Source organism: Varanus komodoensis, unplaced genomic scaffold (genome assembly GCF_004798865.1).
Source record: "Varanus komodoensis strain SLA01 unplaced genomic scaffold, ASM479886v1 scaffold42, whole genome shotgun sequence".
In the NCBI taxonomy this organism is placed as follows: Eukaryota; Metazoa; Chordata; class Lepidosauria; order Squamata; family Varanidae; genus Varanus; species Varanus komodoensis.
The window spans coordinates 5606643-5623910 of record NW_025335972.1 but is presented as its reverse complement, the minus strand read 5'-3'; the positions used below and the strand labels follow the sequence as shown (position 1 = coordinate 5623910).

Sequence of the window (17268 nt, the reverse complement as noted above, 5' to 3'; positions counted from 1 at the left end):
GGGGGGGGGGGGGTGTGTTATGGCACAGCAACAGCTGGAGTCATTCTTTTGCAATCTGCCCGTGTATTATTGCACCCAACTCTGCTGGTTTGATTTTTAACAGCTGAAAAAACAGCTGTTAGCTGTCTTGTGAGGGGGAGTGTGTGCTCTCCTGCCATCTGTGCTTCAAGTGGTATCTTGAGGCTATACATTTTTATATGTTTTCTCTCATTTTCCTCCTCAGCCAAAGCACTCTCAAATCAAGAGTACCCCTCTGTGTACAGATGCAGGACAGCACATGTGCATAGAGAGCCATTCCCAAGGACTGACTGAAGATGGGAATTCATTTCAGCTGGCAGCACTGAGCTGCTCATGGAATTAGACGCCATGGCATTGCTCTTTTCAGGGGGGGAAAAGCCTTCTTTGATGTGTTTAAGCATCGCTAAGTCACTAGCATCACTGTGGCATCAAATGAATTTTAAAAGAGAAATCTTCAAAATTTGAGCCTGCAAAGCAAGCCCCATCTCTGGCTTCGGTGATTTCACCAAGCCCTGGCCACATTTTTCAACCTTCTCTCTGTAGCCATGAGGACAAGAAACCTGCCTTAAAATAAGCTGAGCTCTGCACCAGCTTCCAGAGTTTTGCTGATGTCCATTCTCTTATGCAGGCCACTCCCCTAATGAAAGGTAAACACTCACCTAGTTCATCCCAGAGCTGCCGGCACTTGTCAGTCATGCCCGCTCCTTGCTGCCGCCACAGTGCCAGGCGCGGATCTTGCAGGAACTGCTCTGTCATCAGGATGAGCATTCGTGCCCCATTGGAATCCCGCATTCTCAGCATTTCCCGCACCTGGGGCAAGAATTCATGAATGGAGAGTGGAAACTTAAGGTTTCCAGAAAGTAACCCTTTCTCTCCCAAAGCATTGAGGAGTCCCTTATCCCAAACACCTCATTCCACCTATGGACACAGCCCAGTTCCCCTTTATGACCATGCAGAAGGCCAGCAGACAGCTCAGCACACAAGAACTTCAGAACAGCTACCTGATTTCACCCAGATGACAGGCAGATTCCTGGCCATCCTCTGCCTGCATTGTTCCATTTCTCCAAATGTCAGCAATCCAAGACCTAGCAAAAGCTCTACCTTAGGAACTGAAAAGTTCCCCAAAGGCCCTGAACCTAGAGAGAGAGGACGAAGGAATATTCTAACTCTTCACTACAAGTAGTGGTAACTCCTCCAACAAACCCAGAATCTCTAAGCACTCTAAGATGAGTAACAGAAGCTTTTCTCACTTGCTCTCTTTGGAGGGCCAGTAAGGTGACTGTGTACTTGAGAAGGCCCCAAACCTCTAGAATAAGTTGCTGCAGGCTTTTAGGAAGGCACTAAAGATTCATTCCTTTAATCTGGCCATCTCAGGCTGGGTTGTAACTGCAGTTATGCTGGAGGATCCATCTACCATCACAGACTAGTGTTTGTTGCTTCTTGGAAAGCTTGCCATTTTTACTCCTGCTTTGCCTATATATTATATGAACGTTATTGTTGTGCTCTGCCTTGGGACGGCCCCAACCCTGAAAGACTGCCCCACAGGACAAGGTGAGGCAGTGGAAATATCACCACCCCACTGTCCTGGCCCCACAGCAAGAGGAGATGTGTTCCTACTCCAATAAAGGCAGTAACACGGTGCAGAGAATGCCCACAATAAAGCAGGATGGTGCAGGCCACTGCTACTCTTTACCTTATTGAACATGGACTGCAGTTGCTTGCTTGCCCCGTAATAACCACCGTTTGAGAGCAACTGCTTGACTTGTTCTTGGATCTGCTCCTCATCCAGGTGCCAGCAGTTTGCATCTTCAATGCCAGCACCAGCTGTGGGGTCTGGAGCACCTGGGAGGAAAGGATCAAAAATTCACTGCATCGTGACTGCAACCCGCTGGGCTACCAAGCGTACTTTGCATCTTTGCAGAAGTTAACCAGATTTAGTTTCCTGTCTGGGACCTTTCAGCAACAGTATCACAGTGCAGGCAGTATCATAGTGATCATTCTTTTAACTTCACTGGTGAGAGAGGATATTGGCAATTCTAGACCACGATCCCTTCCATGGATGGTTTGTGAACATGCACATGCACAGAACCTCAAGCAGCAGCAGTGCAAGATGTCCTGCTGCTTCCCCACATTGCCCTGCTGCACATCCCCACCTCTTGTCCTGAGGGCTTCCGCAGAGTGAAAGATCAGGTGGCTGGGCTCTCGGGAGAACTGGCCAGGCCCCAAGTGCCTCACTCTGGGGAGGGACCCTTTCTCAGACCACGGGATGGTGGGCAGTGTGCCAGAAGCTGGCCCATGCAAGCAGGGAGCTCTGATGAGCCAATGAATAGGTCTGAAACTGAGATCACTCAACGGACCAGTGAGTGAGAGAGAGAGTGCGAGCGAGTGAGCGCTGAGATGACTGGTCCACCAGCAGAAAGCTACTTCTGTCTTTTTGCTGTGAGCACAGAAATGAAGGGCATCTGTTGATCATCAAGTTTGATTGCCACACATAATAGACTTGCATTAACAGTGCATAATAAGAATAGCAGTGTGCACTGCAGTGTACCAATGATACTAATTCTATCTCTTTACAATACCTTCTATTTTGTATGTGAGAGGCTTTGTCCCTGTGCTGCTGCAAGCAGAATGCTGTTCTTGGCAAACTCCATTTTTAGGCTTAGCTCAGCCACCAGTGAGGCAGTGGGTTCTGGTCCCTTGATGGCAGCTGCATGCCCGGTGGCCACCTCCATCCTTTGGATGGAAAGGGGCAAGCAACAGTGGATACTGACAGCTGTCCCTACAGCCACCCCAAGCCCCTCCAGGCTGGCTCCTGCATTTTTTCCTGCAAGTGGAGCTTCATACCGTGCACACGATTAATCTCAGAGCCAAGCAGCAGGATCTCATCGGCAAGCCTTTGAGCTGTCGGAAGCACCTCTGTGTGGTGGGCACTGATCAGGTACTGCACAAATTTCTGCAGCTGGTCCCGGTTCATTTGTGACAAGGTCTCAGAGATGGGCAGTCGTAATTCCACCTGGCGGGCATGCCGGATGCGATGCAGGGACAGTGCCACGACATGGGCACAGTAGAAGATGTCGCGGTTGTCACAGGCGCAGCTCACTGATGTGATCTTGCAGCGGTCAAAGCTGATGGAGACATGGTAACTGTGTTCAGGTTCACTGGGGCCTGCCGGCTCTGTCACAATGCCACTCAGATGGAAACCTGCATGTGCAGAAGAGGTGTGAGGGACAGCCAGTGAGAAAGCAGAATAGTTGCTCCTGCCCAAAAGGACCTGCAGACCTAAAGAGCTAAGGTGAGGGAGGGGCAAGCATCTTGATTATTAAGCAGGAGGGTGGGTGTGGACTAGACCAGGTTCTGGGGCTGAGGGCTGAGTGTGTTGAAGCCTCAGAGAAATGAAGGAACCAATGCCGCAACCCTGGACTGAGAAAGGCCATGCCACAAAAGCCGACTCCATGCCCTGGCTGGCAGGGAACCTTCAGAGGCACCAGCCATTTGCCTAATCTGTCCCTGATACCATCTTTGCAGTGAACAAGAACGGGGAGACCAGCACAGCAAGAATCTGCCCTCTTAACCCTCATTTTGGTCTATGCAGTTAAGCAGTACTGGTAGTACTCAGATGCTGATGACCCTAATCTGGAAAAAAGGAACCTTAGCAGGACTTTGGGGAAACAGCTCAGGGACAGGACAGCCAATGATTCTCAGCAAAAATTTGGAGCAGTGTACATCAGGACCCCACCTGCTTCCTCCCAAGCAGAAGTTTTTAGCCCTGGCTTGAGAGCTCAGCCCAGCCCTGCTCTGAACTGCCCCTTTAGCTTAATACTTCTGGAAAGGGTCAGTAGGGTGGTGCACACCTGAGCATGAGAGGTGAAGGGAGAGTCTTCAGCAGGGTGTCAAGGGAGAGGCAGTCCAACTGCACTGACTAAGCAGGTGAGTCACACGTGACAAAAGCACGCACCCTCCTCACAGAACCGGTCCGGCCCACAGCCACACCTGCAGCCCTGCTGCGTCACTGCCAAGGGCAGCCACCAAAGGATACCCTGCTGGTACTGCCAGCTTGGTAACGTGGACCAACAGATGACTCATCACAACCGCTAAGCCTGAACCCATACCTAGCAACCTGCAAGTCACCCCTTGAGCAGTTGCTATAAATAGAAAGGGGAACCTGGAGAGGCAAACAGAGCCAGAACCTGCCAAGAAGCAGCCCGGCATCCCTAACAGAGCTCTGTGAAATCACCCATGCTTCCTTCTCAGCAGAGTCCAGCCTTAATAGAATGTGCCAGGTTAAGAACAAAGGAGTCTGTGATGCACATGGGAATGCCTGCAGATAGAGTGAGCTATGGGGCTCAGTAACAGCCTATCTAGAAAGCCCTGGTATCAGGGATTGGACGTACTGTTCCAGGCTTCCAGTCCTCCCCAGAATAGGTCTGTGGCAAAACAAGTGCCATGACATAAATAAGTAAAACTATGATATAGCCACATTTAGAACATGCATATTTGTAAATCATGGCAAAAATGCACATCCTTACTGTGAAGGAGGTACCTCTCTGCTCTTGCTTGGCTCCTCCCACCAAAGCAAAGGGGTAAAATAACCTGAATGTGGAATCTGGTCATGCACACACTTAGCTTCCCAGTTCCTTGTTCTCAAGACAAGCCAGGTTTTGTAAGCAAGACCAAACTTCATTAGCCATCCTTACCTGTAAAGGGATACATGATGGAGGCTTACAAAATGATGGAGACACCTTTTCTTTGTCTCACAATTCAGACAATGGAATTGTTAGCCATGATGGATTGATATAATGTGCTGCTTCACTTATAAATCTCATTAGGATGAGTGCCACACCTTTAGATGTCTTTCAAAGCAAATGCAAAAGAAGAGAACTGTGGTATTTAAAGGAAACTTTAATGCACAGAGGCAGCCTCCTTCAGATGCTAAAAAGAACGGCAAAATTCAATCTTCCAAGAGCAGCTGATCCTCTGGGAGGAGGAAATGCCAGATGAACAGCAAACTGGCCTGATCCAGGAAAGCAGGTCTTACGCTCTTTGACACACAGGCTGCTTTGGTCTGTCATTACCATACTGCTGACAAGGAGCAGGGTAGGACCAATGTGTGGAGAAGGGAGTTCTCTCCTCTTCTTACCCACCAGCAATCCTGTGAGGTAGATTAAGTTGGCCGCCCAAATTCAGCTATATGAGCTGTGTGGCTAAGTGAGGAAACAATCTGGTTCTCCCCTGCTTATGTACAGTACCCCATCCCTGAATGCCCCACACAGCCTCAGTCTCACAGAGGACCAAAATAGCAAACATCTTGACAGGAACATTAGCTGACTGGAGGTTAATAATTTAACTAGATTCGAGAAACATAACATGTCACTATAACTTTGGAGCTCAACATCACGGCCAGATGAGGGCAGGGCAAATATGAGCGGACAAGGGGAAAAAACCTCAGAAGAAAATAACAAATACAATGAAAGGCAGCATGGATACATCACTTCAGTCCCCCTTCTTACTCCTGCCCAGCAAAAAAAGTAATTTTCTAAATCAGAGTATTGCAATGCACCTCATCTTGCTGGGTTTAACAGTTAGCCACCCAGGATATTGTTTCAATTAGACAATATGGGCCTCAAAACAAAACAAAAAAAACTTCTGTGAAAGCTCACTTTACACCCATATTGCTTTGGTTCTAAAGTGTTATGGTAGCCAAACATTTTATAAAAGTAGCAGCATTTTCAAAGACAGTTCTTGTTTGAAATCCTAAATGCACTTACTGACTGGGATGAGAATCCACTGTGCGTTGCACGAATGTTGTGCAAACCTAGATCAATTCTCACAGGTGGCTTGTTCATGAGTGACAAGCCACCCTGACAATGGATGGATTGTTCTAGGGGTTGTTGCACTGTAATAGGAACCTGGGTGATTCACTCCATCATGGGTACCAGGTATTGGCTAATGAGCCACTGGCAAAAGACCCTCTGCTGTTCTTGCCAAGGCTGACCAGGCACCTGCCAGAGCCGGCCACCATGCAAGTGACAAAGTGGCACTTGGAGTGGCTGGCTTCGCCTTGCTGGCCTCCCCAACGTGACTGTGGGCAATTTCAGCTTATTGTGGCATTTTGTCATTCACCTTCCTACCCCCCTCCCCCAGAGAGTATAAATTTCATCTTGACAGTCAGTTTTCACAACCCCTATTTGGCAACAACTGACAGTTATTCAAAATGCCCAAGTAGCACATTGGATGGGCTTTCAGTGGGAACAGCCAATTAAAAAGTAATGTGCAGCCATGGCGCAAATAAACTCATTCAATTTTATTTTTTTTTCAGCCATGTACAGACACAATTGTAGAGGTATATAGTTCTGTGAATGTGGCAGTATGAAGCCTCAGCCGGGCCCATGTTCTCAAGGGTACCTTTCATTCAAGTACAGCAGGTACCAATCCTAGAGACTGACACACACAGGCTCCAAATAAGGTTTTTCTTTTTTTCCTTTGCTTTTTCTTGAAAGCTGTCAAAAGGCAAGCAAGAGTCTTTCCCAAGCTCTGTTAAAACCCCCATTTAAAGTTAGCTGTCAAAACTCCTCCCCACTCTAAACAGTGGGTGGGATGCACTTTTGCACTTTCCCGAGCAATTAGATTTGGGAAAAAGTGGAATTTGTGCCACTCCCTGAGAACTTTCAGGGGAAAGAAAAGATCTCACTGCAAAAGGAAAGTAAATTGCACCACCCCTTTTCATAAACTTGGACTGCTTGTGCCTTAGTTTTACCTTAATGGCTTCTCTTTTGACAGCTTTCAAAAGAAAGGAAAGGGAAGAAAATGCGTATTTGCAGGCTTTTTGGGGTCAATGTTTAAAGCTGATACTTGCTGCACTTTGGCAGCAGGTACAACCCCTATCCCCCACCAAACACCAACTCAGCTGAAGCTTTAAATTCCCACACTAATAGAATGGCGCACACCTGCAATTGCATAACCATGGCTAAAACAAATAATAAAAAATAAAACAAATGTAGTCATGCCACTGTACACTGCACGCACACACGTTTTACATACTTTGCCAGCCACTGACAGTCCCTTCAAGCTGCTGCAAGTGGCTGTTAAAACGGGGACTGTGAAAGCAGGCTGCCCATGGCTTAAAGGGTCAATGGCAAAAAAGCCACACTGAGCTCATCTCAGTTCATGATTGTGACTGGGAGAGGGAGACACAGCATTGTCAGGATATCAATGGGAATACAGGGGGAAGGAGGGAGAAGGAAGGTGCAAGCAACCTTATACTGAGCATTACTGTCACAGAACAGCCACTATGCTTAATGCCAGGATGGGGTGGTGTGATGTGTGGGTCACAGTTGAGATTACAGGTTAGGCTACAGTCCTAAATTCTCTTACTGAGTATGATCCATTAAAGTTAATGGAATTTGGTTCTGAGTAAGCATTCCCAGTACTGGGCTGAAAATTACTCCCTTCCCTGAAGCAGGGTATTTCCTGACAAACATATACTGAAATAATTCAGATACACTCAGAGGCTTTTGTCACTTAGCACATTGTTACCCGTTTCATAGGATACAATCATCCACAACAAAACAACTAAGGAGCATGTTCAATTAAAAGCAGTAAAATGTGTGAAAATGGAAACTTCTAGGCGAGGGGTGTCCAACCTGTGGCCCACGGGTCAAATGTGGCCCAGGATGGTGATGAATGCAGTCCAATACAAAATCATAATCTTACTGAAAACATTATTAGATATTTTTGTGATTTTTTGGTATCTCAATGAGCAGTGCATGAGCAAGAACTTTGCAGACAACAATGTTGTATTGCGATGCCATGTAAAATAAACATATGTATGCTCTCACTATTTGTATGTATTCATGGCTTCAGTTTTACGGTGATGTGCATCTTCCAGTGTGTTATCTTCCAAGTGCAGACAGTCAAATTAACAACATGAGATGTTACATGTGCTTGTGGTGACTTGGTGAGTGAAACACAGCTATTATCAATGATATTTCAACCTGCACTTGCAAACAATTTTATACATTTCAACATGTTGGCTAAACACAGTCCTGTGAACAGCAAAAAATATGCAGCCTTGTTTTTCGATTTGATATAAGAATTTGAAAACAGATTTCAAGATTTCTGGGAAAATAATAACTATTTTGGTATATTTGTGACTGCATTTTCAGCTGACATAAATATGTTACCTGTCAATTTTCAAATGGAATGTATAGAGCTGCAATCTGACATTCAACTTAAAGAAAAATTTGATCATGGACTTTTGTAGGTCCAATCTTCCCAGAGACAAATATCCCTCACTTCACAATCATACCTTATTCATGTCTTCACTTTTTGTTAGCACCTACATTTTTGAGCAACTAAGAGTAAAATTAGAACCAAAATATCTGATGAGCACCTTGAGAACTCACTGAGAATTTCTACTACTTCCATCTAACCAGATACTGATACATCAGTTTCTCAAATACAATGTCTCACTAGTTTTATGTTGCCCTCTTTTCTGCTTGATGATTTTAAAAGACTCTCCAAAGGGGTGCCGCACAATTAGGATTACAGTGGTACCTCGATTCACAAACTTAATTTGTTCCATGATTCTGGTCGCAAACTGAATTGGTTGCGAACCGAGTCAAATTTCCCCATAAGGTTCAGTGTAAATAAGGTTACTCCGTTCTCAACCATATGTAATTTTTTTAACCACAAAAATATGAAGCAAAATACAGTACAGTATGAAGAGAGAGAACACTAACCTTGCTTGAGGCGACTTCTGGCGTGGAGGACAGGAAGGTGAGTGGAGAGGAGGTTATTGTTTGGAGGGAGAGTCTGTGACCGCAATCTCAACTAGAGGAAGCCGTGACCACATGTCAGAGCAGGGAAGATGGCTGTGTTCGTGTTTGTGTGAACATGATCGTGGCCATCTTCCCCACACCACGACCATGCGTCAGAGCATGTTCCAGCAGGAAAGATGGCCGTGTTCATGTTCATGCGGGGAAGATGGCCACGATCATGTTCATCACCCAATGCAGAGTTCACAAACGGAAGCAAAATTCTGCCAAACTTTCTGTTCATGAACCGAATTGTTCACGAACAGAAGCATTCATGAACTAAGGTATTACTGTATGATGTGAGGACTTTTTTTGCTTATCTGTGGTGGTGGATATCAAGAAAATTATGCACAGACCTTTATTTTTGTTCATTATCTCCTGTTAGTGTTTGTGTATTTAATATGTGGCCCAAGATAATTTTTCTTTTTCCAATGTGACCCAGAGAAGTCAAAAGGTTGGACACCCCTGTTCTAGGCTGCAGAGGCATCACCAATGGAGCCCCTGAGGTCAGAAATCAGTCTTGTGGCCTATACGTTTTTCTTGAGTAGGAATGCATTAAGAAGATCCAAATGTGCCAGAAAATTAACAGCCATTCTGTATTCAGAAGTAGAGAGATGAAGTGGATGATCTCAATGAGTAAAGCAACAGAAATGGAATGAAATCCCACAGTACCGGAAGTTAAAGTTATATTCTGAAACTACAACATTTTATATGATTAGTGAAAGACTCATCAGCTGAAAACAACAGATGAAGAAAGAAATGGGCAGAACTTGCTCAATCACAAGATGACTAGCAGCCAGCCATGTGATGCAGTGACAAAGCAGGCAAGTGCAATCCATGGCAGTATTAAGTGGGGCGCCTTCAGTATACATCAAGAAGCACAAATGCATCTACAGAAACAACTGAAAAGGCCACCTCTGCAATTCAGTTGTGGGCACTCATTTTCAATAGCGACAAATTTCAGCTGGAATGCGCATAAAGAGGAGCCAACTACCATACATACCAAAATGGGAAAGCCAGAGGATAATAATTAAAATACAGTTAAGATATGCTTATAAATCAAATACTTATCTAAAAATGCCATTAATATACATAGGAATTATATTTAAATACAGGGCGAGGGGAAGCCTTCTGCAGTAATATTCACTCGGCTGTGTGTGAGAGAGCCCTTTGGAGTTCTCTGCTCCACAAATGCCTCAAAGTGAGGCTGTAGCTTGGCATCTGATGCACCAGTTCAAGGATGACACTGCCTTGGGGATGAATGCAAGGACTTCCTGCTTCTTTCTAACTATACCTTTCCTAGCTAAACTTACCTGGAAGACAAACTGTGGAGCCAGGACCTCCACTTGCAAGGTACTGAACAAGCACCATGGCCTCACCTCTTGCACTTGAGCATACCTGTTTGTGCACTGATTGCATGAAGGGGGCTTTAATCTTCTGCTCCCAGGAAAGCATGGAAGATGTTGCTTCATTAAGATAACAGTTACCCCACCTTGCTCCCACACACACTGATGTTGCATATAACACAATTTTTCTTTCCAAAGCTGACATTAACATTTTGAGGATTTAAAAAAATCCACAAAAGTGTGCAAATTTTCTCCACTCTTCATCAGGCCTGCTAGTACAAAAGGAGGAAGATGGGAAAGAAAAAGCAGAGTCCCAGAATTTAGCCAGCTGTTGTGTTTAAAAGGCCTGCTATTTGCATAAACCAAATCTCAAAATGGAGAATAAATGAATTGGTCAGTCACAAGGCAATGGGAGTGTCAGATTACATGTAGCAATGCATCTTTTTGCTCTACTGCACACATACAAATGTCATGTATAGGTTCAAAGCTGGGAGCAGATCGGGGGGGGGGGGGGGCATTACAGCATAGTAGCTCAGCATCCATCATGGCCTTGCTCCAGGTCTGAGTGGAAGTCCACCTAAGGGCCAAGTTTATTACCATCACTTGCGGGCACAGGCTGGATTCTAGTGGGTTAGAGGGAAACCTGGCTGCACTAGATTGCCTCCAAATTGGGGCTTGCAGCCAACAGCAAGTACTCAGACCAAGTAAAAGTAGCTTGCTCTCTTACCCTGAAAAGGTGCACTTTCCCCTAGATACCCTGAGAGGACTAAAACTCTGCAGCTTCAGGTCAGCCTTGGAGACATGGCCACCAAGGAAAGCAAGGCTCAAGAAAGACTGGGCTTGCTCCTGGCATCTCCCACTACAGGTGAGCTGGCCAAGTGGCAAAGCCACTGCTGCCATGGCATGAAGGAGGAGCAGAAAAGCCAGCGTCACTACAGCCACCACTGTTTCAGTTCTGCATGAGTCCTGCCAGGACTGGGTGCATTTGTTGCCTCCTCTTGTAGTTGCTATGCATTCTGCTTGGAGTACAGAAAACTTCACTGAAAAGTTTTACAGAAGTTTACAGAAAAGTTTATTTTTGTATGTTTTGATTGTTTTTATTCCACTGTAATCCACTTAGAGAGCCCTTGGGCCAATATGGCGGAATATAAATTTAAGAAATAAATAAATATCTTCCATGTTAGAAAGACTAAAAGGAGACTAGAATGAAACTGGCAAAATGGGCTTACTACTGATATATATAGTAATAGTTTATAATAGTATTAATATATTAATAGTAGGATTTGTCTTTCCCTAGAATACAGTCTTTTCTCCCTTTCTCTTTGTTGCATTATCAGGACTAGTAAAGCCAAACATGGCCCCCCAGCCCACCTGACCTGGCTGTTTTGGCTCATGCAGGCCTCCCATCGACTCCATTCTGCTCCATTATGTTGAAGAGCCTCACAGGCACACTTCAAGCCTTGGAGGGGAGACATCCTCTCCACCTTCAGGGAATTCATTGCTATGTCCTTTGTCTAAACTGAAGAGATCACTTGAATGCTTTTGACTGGAGAGTTTAGATTACAGTAGCAGCAAATCAAATCTTGGCTGAGGTGCAGCACTATAGCTGAATGAGGTAATTCAGAGACAACGTTGTACCACCTCAGGTGCAGATGGGAATGTCCTCTTGAATGTGCACCCAGGTTCACAGTGCAATCCAATCCTTACCTATAGAGAAGCAAGTCCCATGAGTTCAATTATTTACTAACTTAGTTTACAATATTTACAAGGAACCAAGGTGAGTTACATAATTCTTCTTTCCATTTACTCAGCAAGGTAGTTATGCTGAGAGTCTGTGACTGGCCCAAAGTCACACAGTGAACTTCAAGGCTGAGAGAGGATTACGATCCTGATCTCCCCAGTCTCAGTACAGCTCCCAGTGGGATTTACTCTCAAGTAAGTAGTGCACATAGGACTGTACACGCCTTTTTTATGTGTACGCTTTTATATACTTATGCTTCTCCTGAACAGATCATTCGCTTTACAAGAATTCATTTCCCTCTGGCTTGTGCAGATGGTCTGGCCTGCAAGAGCCTTGCAAATCCTTGGATGGATCTACATAGGTTGGAGACATTCCTTCCCCCAGAAAAGAAAAGACAAGAAGAGAAGAGAAGCCTCAGGCGTTCTGGCAGCTCAGTCCCTGCTCCTACTAGCCATGCTCTCCTCACAGTGGGGACTCTGATGGGGTGTAGCATTCTGGATGGCTAGTAAGGACATACATGAACAAAGGTCTAGGACGGGGTGGGAATCACATGGTCTCCAGACTACAACTCCCATGAGGCCTAATCAGCACAGCCAATGGCAAAGAATAAGGGGAGTTGTCCAAAACATCCAGAGGGACATAAGGTTTCCAATCCCTTGAAGTTCTGGTCATGCCTACTCCCAGAATAGTGTGTTTTCAATAGGAAGGGATTGTTATTTTTAAATTGTATGCAGGGACAGGGAGCCCCCATCTGCACTCTGTTGTGGTATAGCCTAGACACCGTTTTATCATCTGAGTGGTAGCATTTTGCCCACATGAAGACAGTGCACAGTTGCTGCAAGCCTGAATGGGAGTCCATTGGGGGGAATTAGCCACCCATTCCTTCGTACATATTCCGTTAGCCCAGGATAAGATTTGAGTGGGATAAACCTGATGGCTAACCTAGATTAGCACCTACATCTGAGGCAACCACCTTCACTTCATCCCAGTGCTTCTAAGGTCCACATTTGGGAAAGAAGTGAAAAAGGGGGAGATACTGGTATAGTGACTAGAAGGTCAGGCAAGGATAAGGGATCCAGGTTCAAATCTCTACTTAGCCATGAAGATCACTGGACAATCCTGGATCAGTTACCTTCTCTAACCAACCTTCCAGGGTTGTTGTGAGGACAAATAAACCTTGCTGTAATAAACCTTGCTGAACTCCTTGGAATAGGTATATTTTATTTACCTATTTTATTTATTTATTTATTATTAAAAGTTTTTGTATGCCATCCTATTACACAAGATCTCAGGACGGCTTACAATATTTAAAAGAACAATTAAAACAACTATTCACTGTAGTTTTCTATCACCTTACTTAAGCTAGCCAAACCAGTTTAGAAAACATTCAGAAAATAAAAACCATGATCAAATAAAAACATAATAGAACTGTAATGTAGATATAATAAAAACAGGGGAGAAAGCAAGTCATGGGCATCTTCCCAGGGCTTTAGCTCCATGCTTTTCACTGCCAGTGAAATGGTAACTTGACTTGAAGACATGCCGAAGATGCCAGTGAACTATGAGCCAAACTAGATACAGTGGGGACAGAAGAGACACATTTCTTGTTCATATATAGGGGCAAGTGGAGTGAATCTTCTCCCATCTTGCCCTTTGTTATACCAGCATCTTTTCTTCATCCCAGCTGGGCTGGAGAGAAGGATGCCCAACAGCAGTACATATAAGCTGTCTCCAACATCCCTGGTCAACATAGCAATGACTGCAAGAAGTATGTCCATCAGAACTATTAATGGCTGTATCTACTGATACTATGTTCATGCATTGCATTTGCCCATAGAAACACACAGCCAAGATTGTCAGGACTGCTTGTATGTAAAAGATGTCACTATGTGCGAGACCCAGCCAATACTAAGCACCGTTTAGGCCCTGCTGAATTCAGTGGGAAAGTTTTAAAACATAGGCATGATTCTTTCATCGAAACCAGAGTTCAGTATGGGCTTAAAATTCTCACATTGTATTCAGCGCAGTTTAGAAGCTATCTCCTTGGGTTGGGCTGAGCTCCCTTGTGTGAGGAGGTGCCCTATCAAGGACTGTCTCTTTGGACTTTAAGGCAGAAACAAGCGAATTTGGGGTTATTGTTAACTGAGAAATGAATGACAAATAATTATTATAAGCCTTAAAATATATTATCTCAAGCTATTTCAGTTGTCCTAGGGCACAGAAGTACATACAAGAAACAGGTTTCAAAGCCAGTGGGAGGGGGAAATAGAATAATGACTGTACAATTGCCAATGGATTACAACATTTGTTTCCATGCCTTGCTGCATCCTTCTATTATCTTGTTCAGTGCACAGTACAAAAGCAAGGTAAAATTATAAGCTTGTAGCATTAGGATTTAGCTGTACAGCTAAAAAAAAGAAAGAAAGAAACTGAATGTTGTAGGAGGTACACATCAAGAGTGTATTTTTTATCATATTGCATGAACAGCCCACAGTTTGAAGAGAAAGTGTTACAAAAAGTTTTTGGGGGGGGGGTAACAGATTACTGTTACTGTATCATGTAACTGTCAGGTGCTGGTAATTAGTATTATAATATACAAGTAGTAAAATATACAAGTATTAATGTTTTTACATCAAGCATTTTGAAACAGGGAAATATTGGAGCAAGCATTGGTTGGGAAAGGATTAGTGGTCACTAAGGAAAATGTCTTTTTGAAATGCATTGGGTGCAATTAAGAGAGCTTTCCAGGCACCTGAGAAAATCTTCTCTCCTGTTTTGAATAAAATGCCATCCGAGACTAAAGGAAGCAGCAATTTTAAGGCAAAAGGCAGAGGGCAACACATTCTACAGCTGCCAGCCCGAGTGCCTTTTTAAAAAGATCAGCTCTAAGCACAGAAGAGAAGCCCAGCAGACCCTACACTGTTTTTGGCATCTTCCACAAAGTTTCCTGTTGTTGATTGGTAGGTCACATTTAAAGTAGACCTAAAAATCAGGTTTTCTACTGTGTCAGTATACATTTGAAGCTACAGCTTTTCCCATGTTTTGCCCAATTTGGTACCCAATGGTTTGAAATTGTCTAGAAGAGATTTGCAAATTATTTGGGTACCTTGCAGGAACATCATGGAAAAGCTGCAGGATAGGCAATGGAAAATTTGCATAATGGGTGTGAAAAACCCTTATTTTGCAGATTTATGTCAGGAAAAATGATTCAGCCCTGAGTCCTGGTCTTTCAACACCATATTGGACAACAATGTTTCCTCCATTCACCCTGCTATCAGAAGCTGCACAAAAAAGCAGATCTACTGAGGTACAATTGCTGAATTTCTTTATGAATCTTTTACTTTCTAGTAACTTTTTTCTAAAAGAAAAATGTATTTTAATCTCTGTTTCAAAATCACAACATCCTATTCAAAATGTTTAAAATGTGAACAGTTATTTACATTGCAAGGGTAACATTTTCCTTGGATAATTTACCCTCACTGAAAAAGAAATTGATAGCCTCCTTGTAAGATAGTTGGATGTGTTATTTATTTTTCTTTAGTGTTATGCATACATGTGTTCTCCAATATGCCAAAAGATGGCCCTCCCTATGAAAAATCATCAAATTTTCATTCTTAAGCAAATTATTCTAAATTGTTCATGTACTGCTTCTCCAGCACGTGAAGTTTTGCCGTACTTCAAGAGTGTACTGTCTGGTTTGTGTGAAGCTTCTGGTATCAGATTAAGGGTGCAATCTAATGGGGATGCCCAAGGTCATTGGAAGTCAGGGAATTATGGGCATCCCACGCAGAGAGGGAGGAATATGGAAACAAAGGTTCCTTGAGCGATCCTCCCCCTTCAGAACATGTAGCTGAGCAGTTTTGGCTGTCTAAGTGTCATGCCTCAGAGTGCAAGGGAAGGAGGCAGAAGCTCCACCAGGATACCTTGTACCATGGAGGTATCTCCTCCCCTCCCTGCTCCCTGGAATAACCACAAAACCCCCTCTCCTGGGTCATGGTTCTTTCCACACTGGCTGCAGCAATGCAAAAGTGCTCCAAACTAAATCCCAGCTCCATCCTCTGAACAAGTTTCTAAGGTCAGAGCTGGAACTCCAAATAATCCCATGGCTAACTAGATACTGTCTAGCAGCCATATTATAAATGGAGAAAATGTAGGTGTTCATTACAGAAGTTAAAAACAAGGCTTCAGGGCAGTAGGAGGTATTTTTTCTTTATCTGGAAACTGAAAAATAAGATGTATCCTTCGTATCTTATACATGGCTTGTAGTGCCTGTCCTACATATTTTCCATAAAGCTCCCAAAACACATTTCAATACACTGCAGATCCCTTTCAGATACTCTAAAGCCTTTTCATTAATTTTTGAATGTTCAAAATGCTGTTCTATGTATTGTATTTTATTGTTTTATATCTTGTTGTGAACCACCCAGAGAGCTTCAGTAGCAGATGGTATAGAAATGTAATTAACAATGAAGAAAAAGAAGCAGCAGCTATAGTTGCAAAGTCTTACACTGAGCAGGTACAAAATCTGATTTTTAGGTTTGGTCCCTGAATTGTCTTCAAACAAAAGCAAGAAGATTTGCAGCTGACGCTTAACACAAGATATGGGGAAATACTGTCAATCAATTTTTAAAAATCCAAAATGCAAAGTTGCTGGGAGGTTGGCAAAAATTAATTTTTGAAGTATTTTTTCCAGATTACTTCACAGCTTGCAGTCATGGCTTAGAGCCTTGGAAGCCAAAGTGCAGTCCCCCACATGCTAGGGATTATTCAGGAAGGACCTCTACAAGACAAGCACTTGGCCACCATGAACGGAATGCAGACATAATTGCCGCAAATGCAGTAGCAACTCTTGGAATGTTAATCCATCTGCAGTACAGAGTTTGGATCCATGGTCTGAATGGCCTGGACTTCCTTGTACAGGACACTGAAATGCACCCACTCTGAGCAGATGGCACGGACCCCTGCCATACACTGCTTGAGATCAGTGAATGGATAGCCCAGCATTTAAACATGAGGTAGGTCTAAACTTAAGGGTCACACGTCAAACTCCAAAGACAGAATGCCAAGTCAAACAGGTCTGATGCAGCAAGGCATGCCTTAGAATACAGTGGTCAAGTCAGAGAAGCAAGAGCCACATGCTATGGCCCTGCTAAATGCTGACTCACTCATTTGGATTGTACAGGGTGAGCTGAGGGGAATCTAACAGTTCCATTTCGTTGCACTGCAGTTCTCTTTGGCTGCATTTTTTAACTGCAGCTCTGCAACACTCTAGGCTGGCATAGAGGTTGCAAAGCCTCCAGAGTCCTCTCCCTGGGAAGTCACTGCACTGAATTCTAATGCTATCCTTCCT

At 44.1% G+C, this 17268-nt stretch overlaps 1 protein-coding gene across 1 annotated transcript in view; it reads right to left on the bottom strand.

Moving 5' to 3' along the window:
• ZSWIM4 (zinc finger SWIM-type containing 4) overlaps positions 1-17268 on the bottom strand; it is a 42357-nt gene that overhangs the window by 8511 nt on the left and 16578 nt on the right. Inside the window, exons 3-5 of the mRNA XM_044443434.1 lie at positions 2863-3219; positions 1712-1860; positions 549-828 (exon numbers count right to left, since the gene is read on the bottom strand). Coding sequence (XP_044299369.1) covers positions 549-828; positions 1712-1860; positions 2863-3219 — 786 coding nt within the window. The remainder of the gene's footprint in view (positions 1-548; positions 829-1711; positions 1861-2862; positions 3220-17268) is intronic.